The 24,020-nt window shown below is 52.9% G+C and overlaps 1 protein-coding gene across 2 annotated transcripts in view; it reads right to left on the reverse strand.

Annotated features, from left to right (window-relative positions):
• The window catches only part of SORL1 (sortilin related receptor 1), a 42,641-nt gene that overhangs the window by 7,260 nt on the left and 11,361 nt on the right, over positions 1-24,020 (reverse strand). Inside the window, exons 7-37 of one of the 2 annotated variants that reach the window (XM_086861014.1) lie at positions 22,494-22,595; positions 21,806-21,975; positions 21,450-21,642; positions 21,117-21,234; positions 20,561-20,634; positions 18,875-18,963; positions 18,604-18,782; positions 17,566-17,752; positions 16,445-16,573; positions 16,133-16,218; positions 14,354-14,526; positions 14,067-14,198; positions 13,846-13,937; positions 12,967-13,213; positions 12,434-12,572; positions 11,533-11,706; positions 11,253-11,366; positions 10,086-10,208; positions 9,618-9,737; positions 7,314-7,436; positions 6,988-7,095; positions 6,413-6,544; positions 6,062-6,193; positions 5,275-5,409; positions 4,832-4,987; positions 4,303-4,452; positions 3,846-3,974; positions 2,284-2,410; positions 1,600-1,769; positions 1,258-1,370; positions 862-966 (exon numbers count right to left, since the gene is read on the reverse strand). In XM_086861014.1, coding sequence (XP_086717140.1) covers positions 862-966; positions 1,258-1,370; positions 1,600-1,769; positions 2,284-2,410; positions 3,846-3,974; positions 4,303-4,452; positions 4,832-4,987; positions 5,275-5,409; positions 6,062-6,193; positions 6,413-6,544; positions 6,988-7,095; positions 7,314-7,436; positions 9,618-9,737; positions 10,086-10,208; positions 11,253-11,366; positions 11,533-11,706; positions 12,434-12,572; positions 12,967-13,213; positions 13,846-13,937; positions 14,067-14,198; positions 14,354-14,526; positions 16,133-16,218; positions 16,445-16,573; positions 17,566-17,752; positions 18,604-18,782; positions 18,875-18,963; positions 20,561-20,634; positions 21,117-21,234; positions 21,450-21,642; positions 21,806-21,975; positions 22,494-22,595 — 4,221 coding nt within the window. Of the gene's footprint in view, positions 1-861; positions 967-1,257; positions 1,371-1,599; positions 1,770-2,283; positions 2,411-3,845; positions 3,975-4,302; positions 4,453-4,831; positions 4,988-5,274; positions 5,410-6,061; positions 6,194-6,412; positions 6,545-6,987; positions 7,096-7,313; positions 7,440-9,617; positions 9,738-10,085; positions 10,209-11,252; positions 11,367-11,532; positions 11,707-12,433; positions 12,573-12,966; positions 13,214-13,845; positions 13,938-14,066; positions 14,199-14,353; positions 14,527-16,132; positions 16,219-16,444; positions 16,574-17,565; positions 17,753-18,603; positions 18,783-18,874; positions 18,964-20,560; positions 20,635-21,116; positions 21,235-21,449; positions 21,643-21,805; positions 21,976-22,493; positions 22,596-24,020 lie in introns of both variants that reach the window. The other variant, XM_086861013.1, reaches the window with a different exon arrangement.

Here is a 24,020-nt window from a genome sequence, read left to right on the forward strand (position 1 = left end):
GAGGTTAGAGCAAGGTTATGGACCTGTCGGGGCTCCTGGGAAAAGGACTTGGAAGCAAACAAAAGCTTAATTACTTGGCAATAAAATGCTTAAAGCAGAGATAAGCCGACTGCTTAAAGTCAATTAAAGGAATCTAAGAGGAGGGAGGTGCAGCCTCTTTGCAGATAACTGCTCTCTTATGAGATCTTCCAGGAGTCCATCCAGATAAGGACCTTGGGACTCCAAGGGCCATGAAGCAGGTGAGAACCACGCCAGGGAAGTCCACGCAAGCCCTGAATCTGCTTCCAAAGATTTGTCTGGGGATGGATTATATTGGGAGGGAGAAGCAGGGAGGAAAGCCTCCAACCAGCTGTGAGAATAACACGGATTTGGAGCAGGGGGTTTATCCCCCCTCGCAGTGAACTTCCCCAAGAACCCAGGAGGATGGACAATGGCAAAGCACACATTTCCCAGGGCTCACTGTGCAGACTTTCATTTCCTATTCTGATTACTTCTGTCTATAATTACTCAGCCTCTCCCCTGTGCAGACATTCCCCACAGGCAGATCTGCTTCTTTTCCCACCGATACACCAAGGACCAGATTTATCTCTGGCCCACATCCAGTGCAATTGCAGTGACATTGGAATGGGCAATTAGCAGGGAGGATTTTATAATCCAGCCTGGCCTTCTGGGACAAAGGAGCAAACCAAGGCCCTTGGAACTACAGACATTAGCAGCAGTGGTGTGGGTTGGCATTAAAGGGCAGGGCTTTAACAAGATGGTTTTTTAACAAAATGGTTTTTAGCAAGTTCTTGGCTGTGCAGGACTCAGTAATGAGAGAGAGCTTTGGAAATACTCAGAGGGATTTTTGGAAATACTCACTCTGACTGTGTAGAGAGTGTTGACCTGCAAGTTCTTGATCTCGGTGTAGTTCTTGTTGGTTCTGAGGGATGACCACTCCTTGGATCCACTGCTGCTGTATTCCACCTAGGAGCACCAAGACGTGAGGGTTCAAAAATACCACAGGTCAGCAGGTGCCTCTGAGACACAGCCTTGGCAGAAAGAAGCACGACATCTCCAAAAGGAGAAATTAGAAACTCGAGGGCTGTGGTGCTGCCTACAGCCTGCAGCATTTTTTCTCCCAACTTGCCTGATGTTCCCAGCAGATTTCCTCCCCAAATTATCCCATTCCAAGCCCCCCTCCCCCTGCAGCTGGCTGTGTGCTGCTGTCCCCACGCCCCTGAGCTGGGCTCAGCCCCAGTGGGCAGCAGGACTCACGATGAACTCCCGGATGAGGCCGTGGGCGTTCACGGGGGGACTCCACCAGCCCACCACCACACCCTCCTCTTCTTTCTTCAGGGCCAGCTGAAGGTTGAGGGGAGCATCTGGTACTGGTGAGAGAAAGAGAAATATCAGTGACAGTCACAGTGGTGTGCCCAGGGAAAAGCAGCATCTCCCTGAAAAATCAGGCCAAAGGGGTGGATAGCCTTTTCTCCCAGTCCAGCACAATTCCCAAGCCCATGGAAAGACCCTTTTTGCTCAGAGCAGGGATAGCTCTACTTTTTAGCCCAAAGCAGCAGAAATGTGCCAGGCACTGGTGGGAGCAGCAGCTCTGCTTACGTCCTTCGGGCGCCCGCAGCGTGATGAAGTCGTTGGTGTTGTAGACCCGGCTCAGACACTGCACCTGCACCTTCACCTGGTAGGAGCAGTCGGGCTTGAGGACTTTCAAAACGCTGTTGGTTTTGTTGCTGTGGGTCTCCAAGATCTTCCAGATGCTCTCACCCACCATCCTGCGGGACAGAGCCTCCAGTCAGGGTGGGCTTTTTGGGACATACGGATTTGTCCCAAAAAATGGAACACTTTGAAAAGGTTGCTGCTCATTTTGGTAAAGCCACACCACCAATCTGGAAAAGATGCTGTTGGAAAGGCTGAACTAACCCAGGGTTGGTGACTTATAACCCCCTGAGCTTTTCTGTAACACTTGTGCTCAAATTTATTATCTTTGTTCTTGTTGTTAATGGTGCCACAAAGACAAGACCCAAGTGGAAAAAAAAATATGCATATAAACAACTTTACTGTCTGAGTAAATAGTCAAGGAGGAGATCAATGCAGTTTGTCACAAATACCCTCTGGGTGCACCTATTTTGTGTCTCTTTTGCTACCAAATATTAGATTTTCCAGGCAGAACTTGATTAAGGAGCTCTGAATGTTTCAGGCCTGATTCTGTGTGGTTCTGTGCAGCAAATCCCTGAGCTCATGCTTGTCCTCTTTACCTGAGACAGCAGCAGGGGAGGGATGATGTACCTGTAGTAGATGTTGTAGACACAAGAGGTCGAGGACATCCTTTTTGGCCGAGCCCATGTCAGGGTGACATCACCAGAGAAATCAGCTGTCCACTGCAGGTTCTGGACTTTGTACACCATTGTGTCATCTGGGCAGAGAATGGGAAAAGTTCATTTAGTGCAGGGAAACAATCCCTGTGCCCAGGAGAGAAACAGGACTCTTGTTTGTAACACCAACAACGAGAGGTAGAAACAGCACTGACTGAAGGGGTGTCTGCATCATTTAGATATGTGTAATTTATCAGTGGAGAAGGCTGGGCTCACAGAGGGCAGCTCAGAGCAGGGATTTACCCCTGGTGCTCTTAGTTCTACCCAAAATGTCTTTATGCTGCATCAGGCGAGCGATTCCTTTCCCCTAAGGAAAGATAAAGCGTGGCTGTTGATGAAATACTGGGAATTTTCAAAGTGTGTGAGTGCAGACTGCTCACTGTCACCCTTCTCCTGGTGTGATCAGTCTGTGCTGTCCCTGTCACCACCCAGGCCCTTTCCTTGTGTGTTTTCCCTTATCACAGCTGGTGTTCAGCAGCAGGACCCAAGCAAAGGCTGGTAATTCAAGTGTGGGGCTTGCCTTGACACGAGTTCTGCAGCTGAATCAGTGCCTGACCTTCACAGAGGAATTTAGGGGATAAAAGCACTGTGGAACCCAGCCCTGGCAGAGCTGGGGATGGGAGGTGCTGATCTGGAATCCTGCTCCCACCAGCCCATTCCCTGCTCCCCCTCACTGTGTGTTGGAGCCCAAATCCCACTGTTGTGGCTTGGCTCTGCTGGGGTGCTCAGCTTTGGTGCTGAACAGAAACCAAGCAGAACAGAGCAGAGGAAAATTGCTGCTGTTTTGCTTTCCTTAAACAGCTGGAATTAAATCCAGCAGGCACGTGGGACAGCATGGCAAGACCATTTTTCCAAGGGAAAAGAGATGGTTTTCCATGGGTGCAGCAACCAAGTCGTGCATCTCAGCGGTTCCTTCCCCCTCCCCTGAATCTGCTAGCCTCTCCCAATCAATATTTAATTAAAGAACTAAACCTGATTGATGCCCAGCCCCCCCAGCAGTTCAGTGGGGAAGCAGCTGAAGCTCATGGCTGGCTGGAGGCAGTGATCGATTGTTATCAGCCCAGAGCGGGCTCTGTCCCTCTGCCCCCACAGGGCCACCAAGGGCCAGCATGGGACAGCCAGGGACAGCAGCAGGGCACGTGACACGTCCCCCAGGGTCACCTTGCAAAGGAGGGCAGAGTAGGAGACTCTTGCTTCACCTGTGGGCTTTGTAAAATAGACAGCTTTGCTCCTATCCATCCTAAAATGTTTTGGTTTTTTTCTGTGTCCGAGGCAGTTGGAAGATAAATTGTCAGTGTAGAAGCTGCTGGGGAGTTTGTCCCAGCTGGTGATAAATGGGTGAGCAGGCAGCTTGGACAACTGAGCAGAGGCAGATAAATCAAGGATGTTGGGAAGGAAAGGTGACATATCCAGGAGAGCAGCTCTGTGTGCTGACAGGGAGCAGGGAGTGAGGGATGGGAGAGGGCTGCTGCTCACCTGTGCAGTTCCTCTCATCGCTGCTGTCTGAGCAGTCCAGGTATCCATCACAGCGCTCTGTCTGCATGATGCAGGCCTCCCCATCCTCACATCTGAAACCACTGGGGCACAACAGGCTGCTCTGAGTGGCTGAAAAAGGCAGAACAGCTCAGGACTCGAGGCAGGGAAGTTCCCTCAGCAGCACTGGAATGTTTGCAGGTGGCTGCATGTCAGGGTGATGTGTCAGATATTGGGCTGTCTCCTTCTGGCTGCACCTTCAGAAGAACCTGGAGCTTATCCCATGAAAAACAACAACTGGACTTCTGACGGGAATAGATGGGAATAGCACTGCTTGGGCTTTTTATCCTTTTTTTTTTAAAGGATTTCTGATTTCTCCATCAATCAAAGCCTCCTCAGAGGGAAGGCTCCCTCCCAAGGGAAGGCTCCAGGTGGGAGCCTGTCCCTTGCCCACACTTACGGCAGTTCCTCTCGTCTGTGCCGTCCTGGCAGTCCCTCACTCCATCACACCTCTTCCAGTTGGGAATGCACTTGTGCAGCTGCTGGCACTCGAACTCGAAGCGGCTGCAGCGCCCTGGCAGCACTGGGGACGTGGCTGTCACGTTGGGTCCTGCACACACACACACACAGACAGGAAAGCAGCACGGCCAGGCTGGCACTGCCACCAGCAGGGATCGGCTGTCCCCAGGTCCCGACTCCACTAGATGGCAATCTCCTTCCAGCTAGCAGGTGCAGGGGATGACGCCTAAGCCATCCTCTCTCCTGACTGCAGAGGGCTGGGAAAGCCTCTGCTTTGCAGGGAATGTCCTCCCTGGAGCACTGTCCCAGCTGGTGGCAGGAGGGTGACCCCAGCACCAGAGCGCATTTTACACCACGGCGTAAATGAACCCCGTAAATCAACCCCGTAACTTGGCGAGGCTCTGAAAGGCCAGGATTCCTTGCAGATGTGATCTGGGCAAAGGGAAGGGGTGAGGGAGAGGAGAGCTTACTTGAGGTGGGACAGGCCTCTTCGTCAGAGCCGTCAGTGCAGTCCCTGTAGCCGTCACACACCCAGCTGTTCATGATGCAGGCGCCGCTGTTGCAGCGGAAATGGTTGGGCAGGCAAGTCGGGGGGATCAGCGTGGTAATGGGATGAACTGGAGATCCTAAAAATACACCAGGGAGAGCTGAGCTGAGCTCCCTGCTCCTGTGTGAGCTCTGCCTGCTCCCTGCTGTCCGCGGGGGAAGCAGGTGAGGCATCACGAGCCCGGTGTTTTCATTTGTGTTGTGTCTGTAATCAGGTTATCCAAAGATGCAGAGTAAAAAGATGCGTGGAAGTGCCCGCTCGTGGGGTGTTTTTGGAGCCATGGGGGCTGTGGGAAGGCAGAGTGATGCTTCAGCATGTCCCAGTCCCTGTCATGTCCATGTCACAGCCTCAGCAGTGTGTCCTTACCCTCGCAGTCCCTCTCATCAGACCAGTCCCCACAGTCGTTCTCCTCGTCACACTTCCAGCGGTTGGGGATGCAGTGCCCGTTCCCACACTGGAACTGGTAGTACCGGGAGCAGTTCGGGGCTTCTGTTGGGTTTTCTGGCAAGGAGAGGAGAGTCCTGTGAGCCACAGGGTCACCTCAGCAGCCCTCAGCACAGTTGAGAGGTGGCAGCACCTCAGGCTGGCCCAGACAGCATCACCCTGAGCAGCACAATTGCATTCCCTCCTCTTCATCCCCAGCATTCCCATTCCTCCCAGCTCTCTCTCTGTTGCCACCACTGCTTTGTCTGTGTTCTTCATGGCCAGGCACCACCCCTGATCTCAGAACCAGAGCAGAATCCACCAGAGCATGGCAGAAATGGAAGAGCAAACCCTGCAACTCAGAAATGAGGCTGCAGCTGCCTCGCCTGGCTGGGTACAGCTCCTACAGCCACCCAGGGAACAGCGGTAAATATTGGGTTTGGCTGAAAACTGCCTGTCTGCTCGGGGCTGGGAGTCTGTGCAGTAAATATGGTCACAGAGGAGACAATCAAGCACAAGATGTGCCAGGTTTTCTGCGTGCTTCACTTTACCTGCCTGCAGTGTGAGGGAAATTACACCAATCTCCAGATAGGGCACGCTGTGATGCGCACAGGGAAAGCTCCACTCACACAGAGATGAGTGAAAACATGAGGAAAGCAGTACTCCACGCTCCTGGAATCCAAGGGAAGCTGGAGCTGCACTGGCAGGAGGCCCTGGGGGTGCTGCTCACCACAGTTTGCTTCGTCGGAGTAATCGCCGCAGTCGTCCATCCCATCACACTTCCACACCAGGCTGATGCACACGCCATTCTGGCACTGGAAGCTGAACTGGTCACAGGTCCGGTGGAACTCGGGGTCCTGGGCTGCAGGGAGAGGTTTGCTGTAAAGACCAAGGGCTTCAGGAAAGCTTGTGCAGGAAGGAGCACACCCAGGGGCGATGGCAGATTCCTAAGCAGAGCATGGCGGGCTAGAGCCAGCTCTTAGCAGATCTGGCAGCTTCCTGGTGGCCTGGTTCTCCCCACACCTCTGGTTTCCTCCCGTGGCCACCCCTCCCTTGGCAGAGGCGCCAGTGTGACACTCACAGCACCCGGCATAGCCGGCATCTTCGTCGGAGCCGTCGCGGCACTGGATGATGCCGTCGCACACCATGGAGTGGAACAAGCACTGCTGCCGGTTCTTGCACACGAAATCCATGTAGCGGGTGCACAGGGGCTCTGCAGGGATGGGGGCAGCAGGACAGGGCTGGCACCTCTGCTGTCCTTGCAAACAGCAGCGTCACCCGCTGGCGCCCGCGCGGACCTGAGCGCGGCAGGCGCGTTTTAGGGACTTACGGAAGGTTCCCAAGACTGTGATTGCTTTTGGAGGGGTGGGGGCTCTCCCCCTGAGTTTGCTGCTGGTTTGAGCTGTGTCCCTGCATGGGCTGCCCTCACCAGACAGCCCCTCAGGGTGGACACTGGCACCAGGAGGGCTTCGCTCACCTCCCTGGTGACCTCCCAGTCTGTGCCTTTTGCTGACCCGCCCGTTTCACAGGGGGCTGGTGACTGCACACTAAGGCTTTCCCATTATCTCCCAGGGCTTTGCTCCCAGTGGGACAGGCTTGGGCAGAACAAAACGCCGTCAAAGGGCCCCAGCAGCTCCCCCTGAGCCCGGTACCCACCACAGTGCTGCTCGTCCGAGGCGTCGGAGCAGTCATTGATGCCGTCGCAGTGTTTGCTGGTGGGGATGCAGGTGCCATTGGGGCACTGGAAGCCGTTGCACTTTTTCTCTGAAATCCAGAATTGGGTGGATGTTGTGAGTTTTTCAGGGTTTTGTTAAAGCTGTTTTAATTAGCTAAAAAAACAAGCCGTGGTCGCCTCCGCGCTGTGATTGCTTTTGGAGGGGTGGGGGCTCTCCCTCCTGAGTTTGCTGCTGGTTTAGCTCGGTGGGCGTGCAGAAATCCCTCCCAGCCGTGGCAGAGCCCCCCACGCACACAGGACACGTTACCACAGTTGGCAGGGTCCTCGTCAGAGCCGTCCTGGCAGTCGGCGTCACCGTCACACGCCCAGCGCTGCGGGATGCAGTGGCCGTTGTGGCACTGGAAGCTGGAGGCCTCACAGGTGTGATAAACTGCTGAAACCAGAGCAGGGGGACACCTGAGTGTGGGGTCACCGTGTCCCTGCTGAGCTGAGAGTGAGGCAGGCCACACCACCACACCCTGCTCCTTCCCCCTGCACCAGGATCTCCCACCACGGCAGGTCCCAGCACAAGCAACCACCCCAGGGACCCCAGGCAGGAGAATTCCAGTTTTCCAAGGTATTTCCCTCTCTGTGCCATTCTTGCTCACGAGCCTGCCATGGCTCAGGGATGGCTTTTGCAGGGTAGAGATGTCCCAAAGCTCTCCCTGAGGTCGGCAGCCTCTCTCCCTTTGATCTCAGTCCTTGGGGTGTGTGGGCAAAGGTGAAGCGGTGGCACCGTGCCAGAGATGGTGAGAAATGTCCCCCAGGTCCAGCAAGGCTTGGCAGAGCTGCAGAGTCCCCCGTGCAGGGCAGGACAGAGTCAGAGAGAGCTTTTAATTAAGGCAAACAAGGCTCTTCTATGTTGCCAAAGCAAACAAGAAATACGACTCTCCCTGGGGGTTTTCCTTAGGCTCCTGTCAGGAAAATATCTGCCTGTGGGGTATCTGGGTTGCAGCCTGGTTTGTGTTGTCACTTTAGAGACAAATCCTGCTCCTCAAGCAGGAGAGCACTCAGAGTTATTGAGAAAAGCAGTGTTCAACTTAATTAAATTGCATGATCCTGAGTTTTAGGTTAGAGAGTGACATGCGCTCGCAGATATTTCGAAATAGTGCAATCTGCTGGCAGTAATATTCTATTAGGTATTCAGCGTGAAATGTAATTATTTCAGATAAGAGCAATAATTGCAGCCCGGTGAAGTCAGACAGAATGTTCCTCAAATAATTGTGATCCTCTCAGATAATTCCAACTTGGGGCTTTACAAACCCAGCACGCTTTTTGAAGTAGGTTCCTCTCCTGTAGTAATTCTCTCTGGAGAAACTCATACGAGAGATAAGTGATACCAACATAAATTAAACCTCCTTAGAAAGCCACACTCGTGGAATACTAATGACCAGGATCAGCCCTGGGTGCTCCAGGCACTGCAAATGCCACAGGGGTGAGCGAAGAGGAGCTCAAAGACCTGAAAGGGATCTCTTAAATCCTGGTGCCAGAGCCCCCTGGTGCCACTCTGTCCCAAAGGCTCCAGGCTGCCCCAGAGTGCTGCTGCCAGCACTCCCAGGAGCTGGCCTGGTCCCTGCAGGCTCCCCATGGACCTCTGCCTCATGCCATGGAAAGCTTTTATCTTGAAACACCCCAAGTGTGGCTCAAAAAAGAGCCTTGTGCCTTTCACTGATGGCCTGGTGCTCTGAGAGCTCTCTTCTCCTGCAAGCACTGAGGTTTTTTGGCTTGGTCCATAGTTTTGCTCGATTGTTTCTAGTGGGACAGACCGATGTGCTGCTGTCTGTTCGTTTTTCTGATGAGAAAAAGGTTTTGTGTGGGTGTTGACCTCAGGAGGCTGCTGAGGAACATCACTGTGGTGGTGAGGAGGGTGGAGTGTTGTGACTTTCCGCTCCAAACACACAGTGAGGCTCACAGGACTTTGCTGCACAGGGGGCATGAAGTAGGAACAAGGTTATTTCTGCCAGCCAGGCTGCTCTGATACTTCAGTAAAAACAAGAGTGGGTCTTCTACCTGGGACTCCCTATTTAGGACACCCTCTTTGAGTTTTTGAGCCCATGGAGCCATGAGGTTGCCAGAGGAGGACTAAAACTGCCAAACTAAACTTCCCAAACTACATCTGCTTCTTCTTCAGATCAGTTAACTGTGGAGAAGCTGAAGAGAAGGTGCCTGTTTTCTGCACCAAATGAATGGCAAGGAAACAGAGTGAAAGCTGTGAAATGCTGCCAGTGCCCACTGATCTCTGCCTCTCTGCAACACAGGAGCTCTTTTTTGCCAGGAGAATCCTTTGGCTGCTCAGCAGCCACAAAACCACTTCCCATTCCACAGAGCTTTGCCCGTGGGTGCAATCATGCAGGTAAAAAGCAAAGCTGGGTCACCGTGTGAGCATCTCAGAGCAGCCAGCAAATTCCCAGTGAACCTGAGGGGAAAAACCCTTAGGTTTGGAGCATCACATCACCCTAAGGTGCTCTAACAAGCAAGGAAACTGAGGCACAATACACTGGCTAATGTCTCCCAGGTTGGAAATAAAAAGTAGGGGCAACAGGAGGTTCTTGATCAACACCTGAGCACTCACCAGTGCAGTTTGCTTCGTCAGACCAGTCCCTGCAGTCATTATCCCCATCACACATCCAGGACAGACGGATGCACATCCCTGAGCTGCAGCTGAACTCATCATTCCTGCACTGGTGAGCCTCTGCAAACAAAATACTGGGCTTCAGGTCATGGGAATACCCAAGGAGCAGAGCAGGAAAGCTGGATAGTGATGGCACAGAAGGCTCACAGCTGGAACACGGCGAGGGGAAGAACCAGCACAGAGCTTCTCTTTCTTCTACTGTCCCTCATTTCCCAGGACACAGTGGTCCTGTCCCTAATTCCCAAATACCCTGTAAATGCTGTTCCTGTCCCCCATTTCCCAGTCCCCAGTAAATGAGGAGGAGACAGCCTGGGTAAAGAGGGGGATCTTTCCCTCTGAGCAGCACAGAGTGCTGGAGAGAGCTGCCTACCTGTGCCCAGGGGAGGGGATCTGAGTGTGGGCACTCACCACAGTGACTTTCATCGCTGTTGTCCCCACAATCATCCTCCAGGTCACATTTGTAGGACAGAGGGATGCAGGTCCCCGAGCCCTGGCAGCGGAACTGGGTCTCGGTGTCGCACACGGTGGTTGCTGATGGAGAGAGGAAGAGGAGGAGGAGGAGGAGGTGGTTAGAAAATGGTTTCTGCTGCCTGAGGGTGTGAACTGAGTGCAGGGAAGTGGAGAGACAGGGACAGGATCCTGCCAGTCTGACCTGAATTCCTGCTCTTGTATCTTAATGCCATTTTTAGGCACTCCATGTAAAGCAGAGCACACAGGGGTCTGGGAAGCAGGACTGAAACTCCTGATGTCCCCTCCCAAGCCAGGGAGCGAGAAGCCAAGGCTGTAGAGCTGTCTGCTCCCCACAAAGGGGCTTGAAACCTCCTGGGTTGGTGGTGGGATGAGACAGGGCAGCCAAAGCAGGAGAGAAGCTGGGCACGTGTTGCTATCCAAGTGCTGCTATCCAAGGCAGCACCTCTGTGCCGAGCTGGTGGCCTCTCTCCAGGGAATGGGTACCCACAGAGGCCTTCCCACACCGTGAGCCAGACATGGAACTCAAACTTGGACTCTGCTGACTGGTACCTCAACTTTGTCAGGGAAATAAGTTCCTTATTGGTACAAAATGGGCATAAACAGCCTCTCTCCTGGTCCTGCAGTGCTTCCTAACTTCAAACCCAGTCCTTTTTCCACAGTGCACTAAGCCAAACCCTTCAGGCTGTGCAAAGCTGTGGAACATCTGTCCCTCTTGCACACATTGGCAATTCATAACTTTACTCAAAAAGGTGACCTCCATCTTTAATGTGAGAACTTGATTTATTATCTCAACGAGAGGCCATGTCAGCACTATCTGCTCTCTTTTCCTCATTGGCTGTGCCCTCAATTAGCTTCAGAAGACAATTAGTGCAAGAGTTGGCATCAGCCTCACCAAATTTTAGACACTGAGATCTCATCTGCTCAAGGGGACTGGGACAAAACCCATCCAATTCAGTGTGGGGGTTTACCAAAGGAGCTGAGTTACACCCCAGAGAGCCTCTTGCTGTCCCTGGGTGTGAAGGGAGTGTGGGCCATGAGCTCAGCTGAGATGGCAGCACAGCAGACACCTGAAGCTGGCCACCACCAGCAAGGCAGGTCACTCACGGCAGTTCTTCTCGTCGCTCATGTCCCCGCAGTCGTTGTCGTTGTCGCACTGCCAGATGCTGTTGATGCAGTTCCCGTTGGAGCACCTGTACTGGTTGGGCAGGCACGTGTTCTCTGGGGCAGGAGGGACAACAGAAACAAGCTGCCATGAGGCTGTGCTTCCAGAAATGGGAAGGAAATGGGAGAGCTTCCCGCTCTCCTCCCGGGCAGAGGACAGGTCACGCCGACCTCTGGTGACGGCAGAAACCGGAGCAGCAGCAAGAGGCGGGCAGGACTTTACCTTCCTTCCTGCAGGTGTTGTTCTTCATGGTGTAGCCGTGGGGACAGTCACACCTGAGCTCCCCGCTGGGCAGCACGGTGCTGGCCACCCCCTCGGGGCACTTGCAGCTGCGGCCGTTGTTGGACCTGGGCAGGCAGAGCAGGCTGCAGGGCCTGGTGATGCAGGCGTTCTGCCCTGGAGCAGGGCAGGAGGAAGGGGACAGTGTCAGGGCAGAGGCACAGGAGTCCCAGTGTCACCTGCTTTTGGGTTCAGACCCCCTTAGAAGCCAGCTCTGCAGGGCTAAATGCTGGGGTCACCCCTAGAGATGCTCAGAGCCATCTGCTCCATGAGTTTGGGGGCCTTAAACAGGGACAGATTGGCTTTTATGGGACATAACTCATCCAAGTGGCTTTGGAGGCCTACCAAAGGATGGGAGTTACACCCTCAGAGTGCCTCTTGTCCCTCCAGCCTCCTGCAGAGACTGGTAGAGCCCTTCAGTGGTCTGGTACCCATCTGAAAATGGGTATAAACAGCACAGGGGTCAGCACTGCCTTGTCACAATGCAGACAGATGAGTAAAGGAGGACAAAGCCGGTGCAGCCCTGAAATCCTCAGCTTTTTTGGTCTATACAACACTGTGATGGGAAAGCCAGGATCTGTGACATAAACTATGAGGTGCCACCACAGCCAAGTGCCCTACGAGCTCTCTCTCTCTCTGGGAAGCATCTCCCCTGGCAGCCAAAAAGCAGAATACACCACTCATGAAACTCATTCCTCATGACTGTGCCTGAGAGCCTCAGGCCCTGCAGGAATGGGGATGTATTCAGGAAATGCAAGCCAGGATGGCTCAGTGGGCTGGGAACCTGTGGAAATGGGGGATGAACACATTTCTAAATGCCAGGGAGGATCATCTGCATGATTACCTGTTGTCTTTCCTCTGTAAAAGATTTTCATATCCATGATCCCATTCAGTCGGCCGACCAAGATCTCCATCCTGGAGCCGCTGTTTTTGGATGCTCTGAAGATACTCAGCTGTGACCAGTCATTCCAGTAGATTTCATTCTGAAACACAGGCTTGGCTCTTAGTGGGAGGAGAGGCACCACCAGAGCTGTGCTCATCAGTGCACTAATCACCCTAAATACTCGATGTGGAGGGACATGGAGAGTGAAAAGTGTCCCCGGACCAAGGGGGGAGAGCAGGAGGAAGAGCAGAGGTGGGATTTGAGCAGGAGCAAACATTGTAGTGCAGCTGACTGGGAATTTGGTCCTGGATTTGACTGCACTTGCCTGCTCATTTCAGGGATTTGTGGGAATGTTTCAGGGAAGCACAAAGAGAACAAGCATAATTCCTGCTCGAAATCACATCCCTATCCTTCAAATTCAGTGTGCTCTATGCTCCTCCACACCAACCTCGGAGCCTGAATACTATGGAAAAATGACAACAGGGAAGACAAACCTTAAACACAGCAATGGCATAGGGGTGAGGGAGGCTGTCCAGGATCACAGATCTCTGCATCCCATTGAAATCGACCCTCTCGATCCTGTCCATGTAGGCTTCAGTCCAGTAGATCCAGTGGTCATCCACGGAAATGCCGTTTGGCCACCGCACGCCCTCCGAGACGATGCAGCCGGCCAGCGACCCGTCCATGTCACTTCTGTAGATGCCAGCCCTGGAGTCCCCCCAGTCTGTCCAGAACATCAACCTGGCAGCAGGCAGAGGGGTTACTCCCAATCCACACGGAGCAGCTCATCAAAAGGAAGCAGGTTAGGAGAGGCAGAGGTTGGAATGCTTTACATTCCACGTCTCTCTCACGAACGACATGCCTTTGAACGGGGAGCTCTGCAATTCTAATGAGCACCACCAGCAGATTTATGAGCAGCACAGAGGCTTTTGAGCTGCCAGCTCTGTGGTGGGAGTGCAGCTGCAGGTTACCTTGCCGTGAACTGCTTTGGTTTCTCAGAGCTGCCTTTGCAGCTGAGGCCAAACCCCAGAAAGATGTAACCCGCATTTGGCTCTCAAATTCTAGCACAGCTCAGTTTCTCACACATCACTGCAGCTTTCCCCACTGACCAGACCAGTTTTACAGGCAGTAAGTTGTTTACTAATGGATATGTATGGGTGGCAAGGAACAAACAGTTGGTGATCTGTGCTCTGAGAGAGCTGGTGCCTTAGCTGGGGACACAGCACTGACAGTGGGCTCCACAGGGCAGGACTGTGCTGTGCCTGTCCCCAGTTTCACCTCACCGAGCTGTCCTCCCTGAGGAGGAAGTGGGGAAGGAGCAGCAGATTGCCTTGGGAATAGCAGGGACATATTTGTGATGTTTTCTTTCTTACCCCTCTCGGGGAACCAGAGCCAGGGCTCTGGGTCGCTCCAGTATCGAGGAGTTGAGGACGGTGAGTCTCAGGTCTCCATCTGGATTGGCAACCTAGACCCAAAACCAAACCCAGGACAGGTGTGTTTGCTGCTGGCACTGCTTGAAGTGACAAAAAATCTGTGGCAGGCGATTATTGCTCCTTAATAAAACACACACTGCCACGGGTGGGCAGAGCTGTACCTCAATTTTGGGAATCCCAGCGTTGACCCAGTAGAGCAGCTGGCTGAGAGGCTCAAAAGCCAAAGCTTCCACTGTTTCCAACCCAGTGCTTATGATTATTTCCTGCCCAGAGCTGCCATTGAGACAGAGACGCTGGGGAAAAAGAAATAAAAATAATCAGAATAAAAGACGAGGAACTGCCTCAACCTGAAGCTCAGGTGACAGCTCGGAGGGGAGGAGTACCAGGACAAACATTTGCTTTTCAGGGTGTGGATGCAACAGCCGGGTGGCAAGGAGGCGATGCTCACCTGGATGATGTCCAGAGTGACATCAGCCCAGTACAGGCAGTTGTGCTCGTAGTCAAAATCCAGGGCCACAGCCCCCCTGAGCCCGGCCAGGGGCAGCTCCTCGCTGACTCCCGAGGCCAGGTCGTAGCGGTGGATGGAGTAGCGGGTGGCGTAGAGAATGAACTCGTTCTCCTCTGCAACAACAGTGCCTTATTTAGTGGCTGTTTTGGGCTACTCGAGGGGCCAAAAAAATAAAATAAAATAAATAAAATAAAATAGCAGGTGTTTTTCACCCCTGGTTTTGGCACCTCGGGGAGGCAAAGAGCTTTTGTCTCAGTGGGATTAGGTTAATGGGAATGTGGTAATAGCCTCACGTGGGACTGGGGACACACTGTGGGCATTGTCTGGTCCAGGAGGAGGAGGAGGAGGAGGAGGAGGAGGAGGTGGAGGAGGCACGGCTGGCAGAACATGCCCTGATCCCTTTCTTCCCACTTTTAGTGCTGCCAATTGGAAACAAAATACTGATCTCCTCTTCCTCAAAAAAAATAAAACCAAAACATTCAAAAGAGTGGGAGTGATGCAACTCTGCAAGTCCTCAGGGACAGCAGCCCCACAGGAAATATCCCAGAGTGGGTTTTGTTTCCAAATGGAGCCGAATCCAGGTAATGGGATCCTACTCCAGGACAAAGTCTCCCGGGCATTATCCCACCACTGGTCAAGTCCAATAATGCTCTTAATGAGTAGAGCTAATGTCAGTAAGTAACTCTGGCTGTGCATCCCTAATGAGATTATATGGAGATATGAAACAGACACTGTACATGAAAGTGTTACCATGGAGCGAGCCAGCACGGATCCGGGGACGATCCGCAAACACTCTGGGAACACGGCACTTCAAAGGCTGCCCCGGTGGGGACCGCAGGTTTATTTTGCAATCAGCAGGGCCCTTCTCAGCATGCCCAACACAGCTCTCCAAATAGCTCAAGAGGGCTCAGAGGGGTGAATAACGTGTCAGGAGTAAAGCTGAGTGCAGCCCTGGCAGGAGTCCCAGCACAGGGGATGCTTCCCCGTGCTGTTCCACACCTGGAGTATCTTTTGCGCACTGAAAAATTTGAGGGCAGTGCAGGGGAACCTGCTGCTGCTGGGTCTGGCTGCTCTGCTCAGCTCCTCAGCCTTTCCACAAGCCCCTGCCCTGCCTGAGGCTCTGGAGCTGCAGCACGGCAGCAATGCTGATCACGCAGCTCGTGACAGCAGATTAAATTAAAGCTGTAATGAGCAGAATGCAAATAACGCTGGCAGCACAGGGGCACGGGACTGCTACAGTGCCTTGTATGTTCAAGAGGAGAAAATAAGGATGGGGGGTGAATTCTGGCAGGCAGAGGTGTGAGGGATGAAGGTCTGGCCCCAAAGGGACATCGTTCAGCTGCACGTGGTGGCTGTCTGAGAGTGGGACCTTCCCAAGGGGACCTTCCCAAGGATGGGGATGTCTTTGATCTCATTCCTGTCTTTCTGGTTGGGTTCAAGCCAGCTACAGCAAGGACGTGACTGGGATGAAGGGGTTCCTGCTTGCAGCCTGCCCCTGAGGGCTTCAGAGGGCTCTGCACTGTGGGCAGACGCTGCTCCTGAGCAGGACCCTCAGAAGCTCTGGCCACAGCTTACAGTGGATTTGTAACCCACCCAGGCTCCTGTGTCACAGGTTTTGTCTGAGAGCCCTCTGGGACTCTGTGCCTGGTCCCTCAGGCACCAGCCAAAGGTTTTATGAATGGAGCCCTTGTGCCCAGAGCAGATCCTGCACACACTCACCCGCCAGCGGGCACGGCACCAGCTCCCCCTCGAGCCGCGACTCGATGTCTCCACCCGTGCAAGTGTCCCCAGAGATCTTCCTGTAGCTGCAACACACAGAGCCAGGCAGTTTATTCCATGGAAAAACTGTGAACAAACCATCCTGTGCAGCCAGAATAAGCTGTGGTGTTTAATTGCCATGTATGTCCTAACATGCTGTTTGTTTGCTGTCACTCTTGTGGGTTTTGTGGTGGTTTGGGGTTTTTTTAATCACCAGGAAGATGAATTCCAGCACTTGGAATATCAGGTTGCCCTCCCAAGCACAGCACATACCCTCGAGTCTTCCTGTAGGTTGAGCCAACAGGGCAAGGGACTGGTGGGTCATAGGGCTTCCCAGCGAACTCAGGGTCAGGGACACAAACTTCTAAGGATAAGTCATCACTCAGTTTGAAGCCAAAATCACTGCAAGGAGAAGAAAGACGTAGGGAGGGACAGGGAAAAGCAAAAAATGCAGCCATGCTCTGCCATGAGTCTGTTCTTGCATAGAATTTTTAAGACCCCCAAGTGACTTATCATTTATTATCAGTATTTAGCTGCACAGAACATCTCCAAGCCAGACAGGATGTTTCAAGAGCACTTTGCAACCACTTTGCCAGTGGCTAGGCAGGCTGGGGAAGGTGAGGCAGCGAGGCAGGGCTGAGCCAGTGTGCTCTGCAAAGCTGGCTGCAAGCCCCAGTGCTGCTGCTTGGCTGGCTCGGGTCACTGCTCTGTCTCTTGGCTGGTCCTGATGGTAAAATGGGAGTTAGAGTGCAGCTGTTCTTTGGAAAACACTGTGGGAGAGAGAGGTTTTGTCAGTGTGATTTTGTAGGGAGCCCAGGGCTGAATTCTGGGGCAGGATCCCAGCAGCCCTGCTCTTGGTCTGCTTGTGGTGAGCCAGACTTGGTCTCAGCATCAGACAGGAGCAGTCAGGTGTGAGCTCCAGTCCCTGAAAAGCAGGTCCCTTTCTGCAAAGCAAACGTTTGCATCAGGTTGCCAGAGTGTGTTTCCTGATCCTGAAAGCTGTGCAGCGTCAGGACTGTGGGAATTGCAGTCAGAGGGCAATGGCAGGGCCAGCTGCACCCCTGTGGCTACAGAATCACAAAGGTTTTTAGTGGATCTCTGTCTGTGATGGGAAATTATCCATTATCATTTGGAAGGCAATGGATTAACAATACTTCCCTCTTCCGTGGAACCTTTCAGAGGCTCCCAAAAGGCTCTAAAGACATTAATTAAGTCTCATGCCCTGCTATTAATGAAAGGATGTTTTCAGTCTGTTTAGTTTCCTCTCTGCTATAAAATGAAGCAGCGACACTCCGAGCTACGTAAATTGGATGTTTGTTCACTTGGAGCGATTGGTCACAGATACTTATCTTGGATTTACAATCCAGACTAGAAGAAATTAATTGTTATTTTACCATTCAAAGTCCTCCCTTGTACAAGAGCAGTTGGAGACCATGACAGGCCTGTCAAAATCTTCCCCATTGAAGCAGGTTGCATGAGGAGTCCTCCTTTTGAAAACGGTTTTATGCCCCAGCAAACATTCATTGCCTCGCTCGTCCGAGGGTGACCACAGCTTGTAGTCGTTCTCTGTGCAAGGGACCCCTGAGAGGAGAAACAAGGTTGGGGAGCAGAAAGGTGCAGCTTTTGCAGCACCCCAGGTTTAAAGGCAGAGAGATGCAGATGTCTGGCATCCAGCCCCACACCACAGGAATGTCCCTCCTCCCAGGCTCTGAGAGAATGACAGGACACAGCCTTAAGCCATGCCAGGGGAAGTTTAAGCTGGACATCAGGATGAAAATTCTTCACTGAAAGAATGATTGGGCACTGGAATCATCTGCCCAGGGAGGGGGTGGAGTCACCATCCCTGGATGTGTTTAAAACACAACTGGATGTGACACTCAGTCAATGAGGATATGTTGGGTCTTTTCCCTAGTTCATTCTGTGATTCCCTCCCCTGGCACAAAACCCACCCCAGAGAGTGCGAGGCCCCTGTCCCACAGGGAAAGGCGAGGAGCATTCCAGCTGGTGGTGACAGGAGGGAACAGCCAGCTCTGTGCCAGTGACAGGGAATCTGAATGGAGTCATTCTGGTTACCAAACAGAGCCGTTCCCAACAAAACGTCAAGGGAATCGGTGATAAATTTTAGTCAAGCAAATTCCTCTGCTGGGTTTAACTGTGCTTTGATTAAAATGCTGCCTCGCAATCAAAGCTGAAATGGGTTATAAAACATTCATAGGCACAAAGCCTTCAGAAGGAATTTTTTTTTTTTTACCCCTTTTCCTTTTCAACAAATTCCTCAGTGAGGAGGGAAGGAATACAGGGAGAGCACAGGGCACACGAGTGCCTTCAGCAGCTGTGTCCACATGGACATGAGACACTTGGGACAGGAGGAGATTCCCTCTCTTCTACCTGCAGAGCCACCTTAGAGACGGCTCTGCCTCCTGTCCCCTTACCCAGCACGTCAGTGGTGTTGATCTGCAGGATCAGCCAGCTGTGGCCATTCTCCTTGTAGGAGCCAAAGATGGTGAATATGGTGCTCTTCTCGCCGGGCTCGGTCAGGAGGCCGTACACAAACACCGGCTTCTCCGAGAACGTGAAGACTTTCCAGGTTTCCCCTTCGTTTGTGCTGTACCTGCACAAAAAAAAGGAGATTGGGAGAGATGCCAGGGGTGTGTCCTGCCTGCTGCAGGGCTCTTTCTGCCCTCCCTGTGCCCTGGCACTCACTTGAGCTGGTCGGTCTCGGTGCCTTGGGCGATGGCCACCAGAATTCCACCGTGGTCACCCCAGGTGTAGTAGTGGGGTCCAGACAGTGCCTGGAAGAGAGACAGTGCTGAGGGGTGATCAGAGCTGTGCTGAATGAAGGGAAAATGGCTTTGTCAGAAACTGCCTGACCCAAGCTAATGCTTCAGCTTTGGCCAAATCAAGTATCTGGAGGCAGCAGAGATTCAAGCGTTTATGGGACACAATCTGCAGATGAGAATAACCAGCCCATTTCCCCTAACAGATGAGTGTAAAAGCTGCCCTGAGCCCTGGACTCTGCTCTTCCTGTGCTCTATGCATGGAAAGAATGGAGGAAGTGCCACAACACAAAACCAGAGTCCATCACTCCTCCTCTCATTTGTCACCTCTGTGAGGTTTTCCTGACACCCAGCAGTGACTTGTGGCCTCCCCAGGACTGCAGAGAAGTTTGTTCTCAGGTTGTAGAAGGTCTTGTGAATGTTCAGAGAGAAGTGGGGCCATGGCATGCAGAAACAAGCCCTGGAGACAATTCATCCATCCATCTCATGGCAAGAAGCTTGGATTTCACATCCACCTACACCTCCAGCACACAATCAGCTTTGCTTTCCCATCCAGGGAGCCCAGAGCACCTCAGGATGCAAACAAGGAGCATTCCCATGCCAGGCCCTGCTCACAGGATGTGCTGTCACACTCAGGGACAGCACAGGGCACTGAATGCATTGTTCCTTTCTTCTGTGGGCTGTGAAATCACCCAGCAGAGCCTCCCAGCCTGCTGCTGGCCAAAGCTGAGCAGGAGTTGTGGTGCTGCTTCTCAGCTCCACTGCTGGGTCATTCTGCACCTCTGCTCACGATACAAAGATCAGTCAGTCAGGAGCTTGGTGCTGGTGACTTTGGATCAACACTTCCTCAGAGTGTTTTAACTGCACTCCAGGGCAAACCTGTGGAGCTTGGCACCTGCAAGTCTGGGTTTGGATACCCTGCCCCATCTGTCAGCTCCTGCCTGGCTGCAGGGTCCCCACAGCTGCTCTCCAGCTGGGTTTTAAAGCCAGGAGCAGCCTCTGAACCCCCTTTGGCATCAGCCAGACCTGTGGCTTGTCCCCATGGCTGCTGCAGCTGCCCAGAGCTCACCCCAACCGCGCAGCACTCGCAGGGGGAGAGGGAGGCTGCTCAGTTCCTGGGTTTAAATAACTTGCAGATGTTGGAATACCACATTACACTGGCTGCAGAGTGCACAGGCAGACCACAAACACTGCCACAGACCAGAACATCCACTCAGTAAACAGCAGCAAACTCCCCATAAACCGAGGGCAGCATCTCATTTTCTGTGAGAAGCCAGAGCCTCTCCAAACACTCTCACACACAAAGTCCTGGCTGTCAGTCCCACCTAAAATACACCAAATGACCTGTGCTGAGGAAAAGTGTGAAGGAAAAATAAAGGAAGAAGCTCTCCTGTGTCTGAATCCACCACCTACACCACAGGTTCATCTCCAACCAACCCACGCCTGGTCCTTCATCTAAAAACCTTTTTCCCTCGTTTTAAGGCATTGAGCACCTTCCAGCTCTTGGATTCATATGAAATCACCTTTCATGTAACTCATCTGTATTGCTGCCAAAATTCTTCCTGTTCCCCCACCACGCTGGCTGATCTGGCAGGTGTAAGAGCAGCCTTACCTCTCTCCACCTTGCTCCAGCACTGCTCGAGACATAAACATTGGTTTTCCTTGCCATGTTCTTGCCAACGGAGCCTGGGAGAATGGGAGAAATCATCCTTCTTGAGGAATGCAAAGTGATTGCTTAAAAGGAAGCCAGACACCTCCAAACTATTTTTATCTGTGATTGAGGAGATGATTTTTCACACTATAAATTAATCCCTTCAAAAGCAAATATTTCAAGGACTATTACGAGTTTTAAAAGCAGATGGGGGAAAAACCCATGGCTACAAATATGATTAAACAAAATGTGTGCATTCTTCAGTAACAGAGCAAGACAAACAGGAATTTCTGAATCTTCAAGAAGCCCTTCATGAGGATCAGGAAAGAGGATCAGAACCGAGCAGGTTTCTCACATCTCTGTGCTGCAGTGAAATGTTCATTCTGTAATTACTGTACGGGGACTGCAGCAGGGAAGGGACAGCAAAATGCACCATTTAATTGCATTTTATAACCTGCTTCTACAAACTAAATACTGCCTGGCAACAACAGCCCCTAAGCCAAGGGAAAAGCAGTACCAGTGGCAATGATCAGCCCTGGCGCCGACTCCTTGGAGAGAATGGGCATCCTGCGCAGCTGGAAATTCAGCAGCTGGCTCAGGCGCTGGGCCAGGTGGAGAGAGCAGCCCTGGGACAACTGGGAAAGCAGAACAGTGGATTACCCCCCATCCCTCATCCTGTCTGCTCCAGCCCCCTCTGCTCAGAGAGGCAAGGAGGGACTCCTTCGTGGCAGCATTGCTGTTTCAACCTCCTTTCGCAGAGCGCAAAGACCTCCAAGATCACCACGCCCACCAACAACCCACAAATCCCACTTCTGGGGGTCTTCTCCCCATCCCAGGCCCCCTGTGGCACCTGGCAGTCGATGTGCTCCCCGTATTGGGTCTGTGCAGGGGGCTGCAGCAGCTCCCAGGTGCCGCCCTTGTCGAAGGTGATGACGGAGCGCATGTTCTCCTCGCTGAAGGAGCCGTTGATCAGCGTGGCGATGTAGACGCCCCGCACGCCTTCCACGCGGTGGAAATCCGCGAAGGGCTCGTTGGCAAAGTACCTGTGGGGGTCAGTGGAAATGGAAATGGAACGCCCCCCACACCCCCTCGCCACCCTGCAAGTCTGGGAGTGTGGGGGGTTGTCAGGTAAAGATAAAGGCTTGATCCAGCACAGCCAAAATTCATGGATTTTTGGGGGATGTTCTCAGGTGAGTCCTGTCCTACCTGACCAAGGTGTCGCTGCCAGCTCCCCCTGGGCTGTAGTAGAGCACGTTTTCCAGAGACAGGGAGAACTTCAGGCCCTCTGCCTCCGAGATGTAGAGGTTGGTGCGGTTGTTGTCGTGGCTGACACACACAAACACCTGGTCCTCCGAGGCATCAGCAATGTAATATTCCTTTGGCACACAAAGAACAGGCTCCGTGTGTGTGTGCACAGAGAGGGGGTTTGCGCACTGGCTGCTTTAGATTTCCTCTTAGCTTGCTTCCACCTTTTTGTGTTTTTTCCACTCAGCAGGTGGAAAATCTTCACTTTGCTTTTTCTGTTGTGTTTTCCCCCACAGCGATTCCCATCCTCCGCCCTGTAAAGCCCCCTGGAAGCAGCAGTGGTTGCCAAGCCCCAGGTGTTCTGGATCTCTGGACCCCCCTGAGGCTGGGAGTGCACCCCACTGCTCTGCCAAGCACCAAGAACTTGCTTCTCGTGCTTTCTTCATCCCCACCAGCCTGGGGATGCCACTGCATGTCCAGTTCGTGGATCAGAGACTCGTTGCAAGCTCCCAACATGAGCCTTTGCATTGCCACCCCCCCAGCAGGGTCATATGAGGTCCCTTCCCACTCCTGCAGCATCTGGAGCTGCTGCTGACACTGCAGGGTGTCCTTGGCAAGGCAGGGAGGCTGCTGGGGAAGCACCACTTACCTTAATTGGATGCTTGGTAACGAACTGTGCCACCCGCATGGGCTTGCGGTTGAAGGAGACCCAGAGCTGGACCGAGGGTGGCTGTGAGCTGCCAAGCAAACGCTGTGCAGGGCACAGGACACGTTAGGAGGGGCTCTCACCCCAAAAAATCACCCTCATCTCCTCTGGGATCACCCAGTGCCTGGGACTTCCACCCCCCTGCACATGGGCAGAGCGTGGCAGCTGCTCGATGCTGGGAGCAGTGATCCCCACTCAGGGTTTAAATTGCCACAGCCAGGGCTCAGCAAGGAGACAAATTGTCCTTCCTGGCCAGTCAGGTGAGGGTAAGGAGGCTGGTTTTAATTCCTCCTATTTCTTCAGAGCACACAGTCCTTTCCTTCCTATTTTTACCGATTTGCGCAAAACGAAAGGCGCCGGCGCGAAGCTGAGAAAGTGAAAAGCTGGGGGCAACCTATTTCATACAGGATGCCAATGGTGAGGACCTAAACCCAGATCTAGGCTCCAAAAATAAGCGGCCTGGTTTTGTTGGTTTTTTTTTTCCCCCAGGCTCTGTATCACTAAGCAACCGTGCCTCCCACGGAAAGGAGCAGAAGTCAGAGCCCTGGTGCCACCCAGCCTGTCCCTCCCCCAGCACTGCCCCTGCTGTGGCCAGGTTTGGAGGCAGGTGCCTCGTTCCAGACCTGGGGATGTGATTCCCGAATGAAGGGTTTGCAGCCAGCCTCCCTCTGTCCCTGGGTTTCCCAGCAGCGCTTGCCGTGGTGTGGAATACGGGTGATTTTATTGATGTTTAGTCAGTACAGCTGCAGGGGGAAGCAGGGTGGGCTGCCTGCTGGCCCCTGAGTGCTCCAGAAGCAGAAAAAGCTCCAAAGCACCCCCAAATGGTGCACAAACCCTCCTCATGCTTTCAGGATGCTGTCCCTGAGTTCAGTGGCTCCTCTGCAGAGACACAAACCACCCCCAGTGTTTCACCCTACACCAGCACTGAGCCCTCGATAAAATCTCCTGCAAACCACAGAGCAGGCACAGCGCCAAGGGGCCGGGCCCTGGGAGTCACAGGCTGTCCTACCTGCAAGGGAGACTTCTGAGAAACTGAAATTGCTCTGCAAATGTTCCCTGCCTCCATCAGAAACCACTCAGGGGGCCGGAGGTGACACACCCGTCACTTACTGCCTAGGAAACCCTCCCTGGTTCTGCCAGCAGTCACCCCTAAATAAAGGTTCCTTCTTAAAACCCTCGATGGCAGCTGCAGGGGAGAAATGCATCTTTTGAAAAGAAAGCTGCTCCTTGAATTCTAGAAGGATCAGGACTTTGTCCCTCTGATGCTGCTGATCTAGGAAGGCCTGGCCCTCAGAGGAAGCACAGACACTTTCTTGCTTTCTTTTCAGGTTTGTTCGAATTTGGCCAAGAACTGTAAAAAGCACAGAGAGGCTCCGGCTGCAGAGGGACCAAAAGCTCACTTTTGCTCACCCACATCCTCTTTTCTTAGGAAGGCAGACTGAAAATGCAGCTTTCTTTCCAGGCTGGAGC

This window comes from Cyanistes caeruleus, chromosome 23 (assembly GCF_971803275.1).
Source record: "Cyanistes caeruleus chromosome 23, bCyaCae1.hap1.1, whole genome shotgun sequence".
Lineage (NCBI taxonomy): Eukaryota > Metazoa > Chordata > Aves > Passeriformes > Paridae > Cyanistes > Cyanistes caeruleus.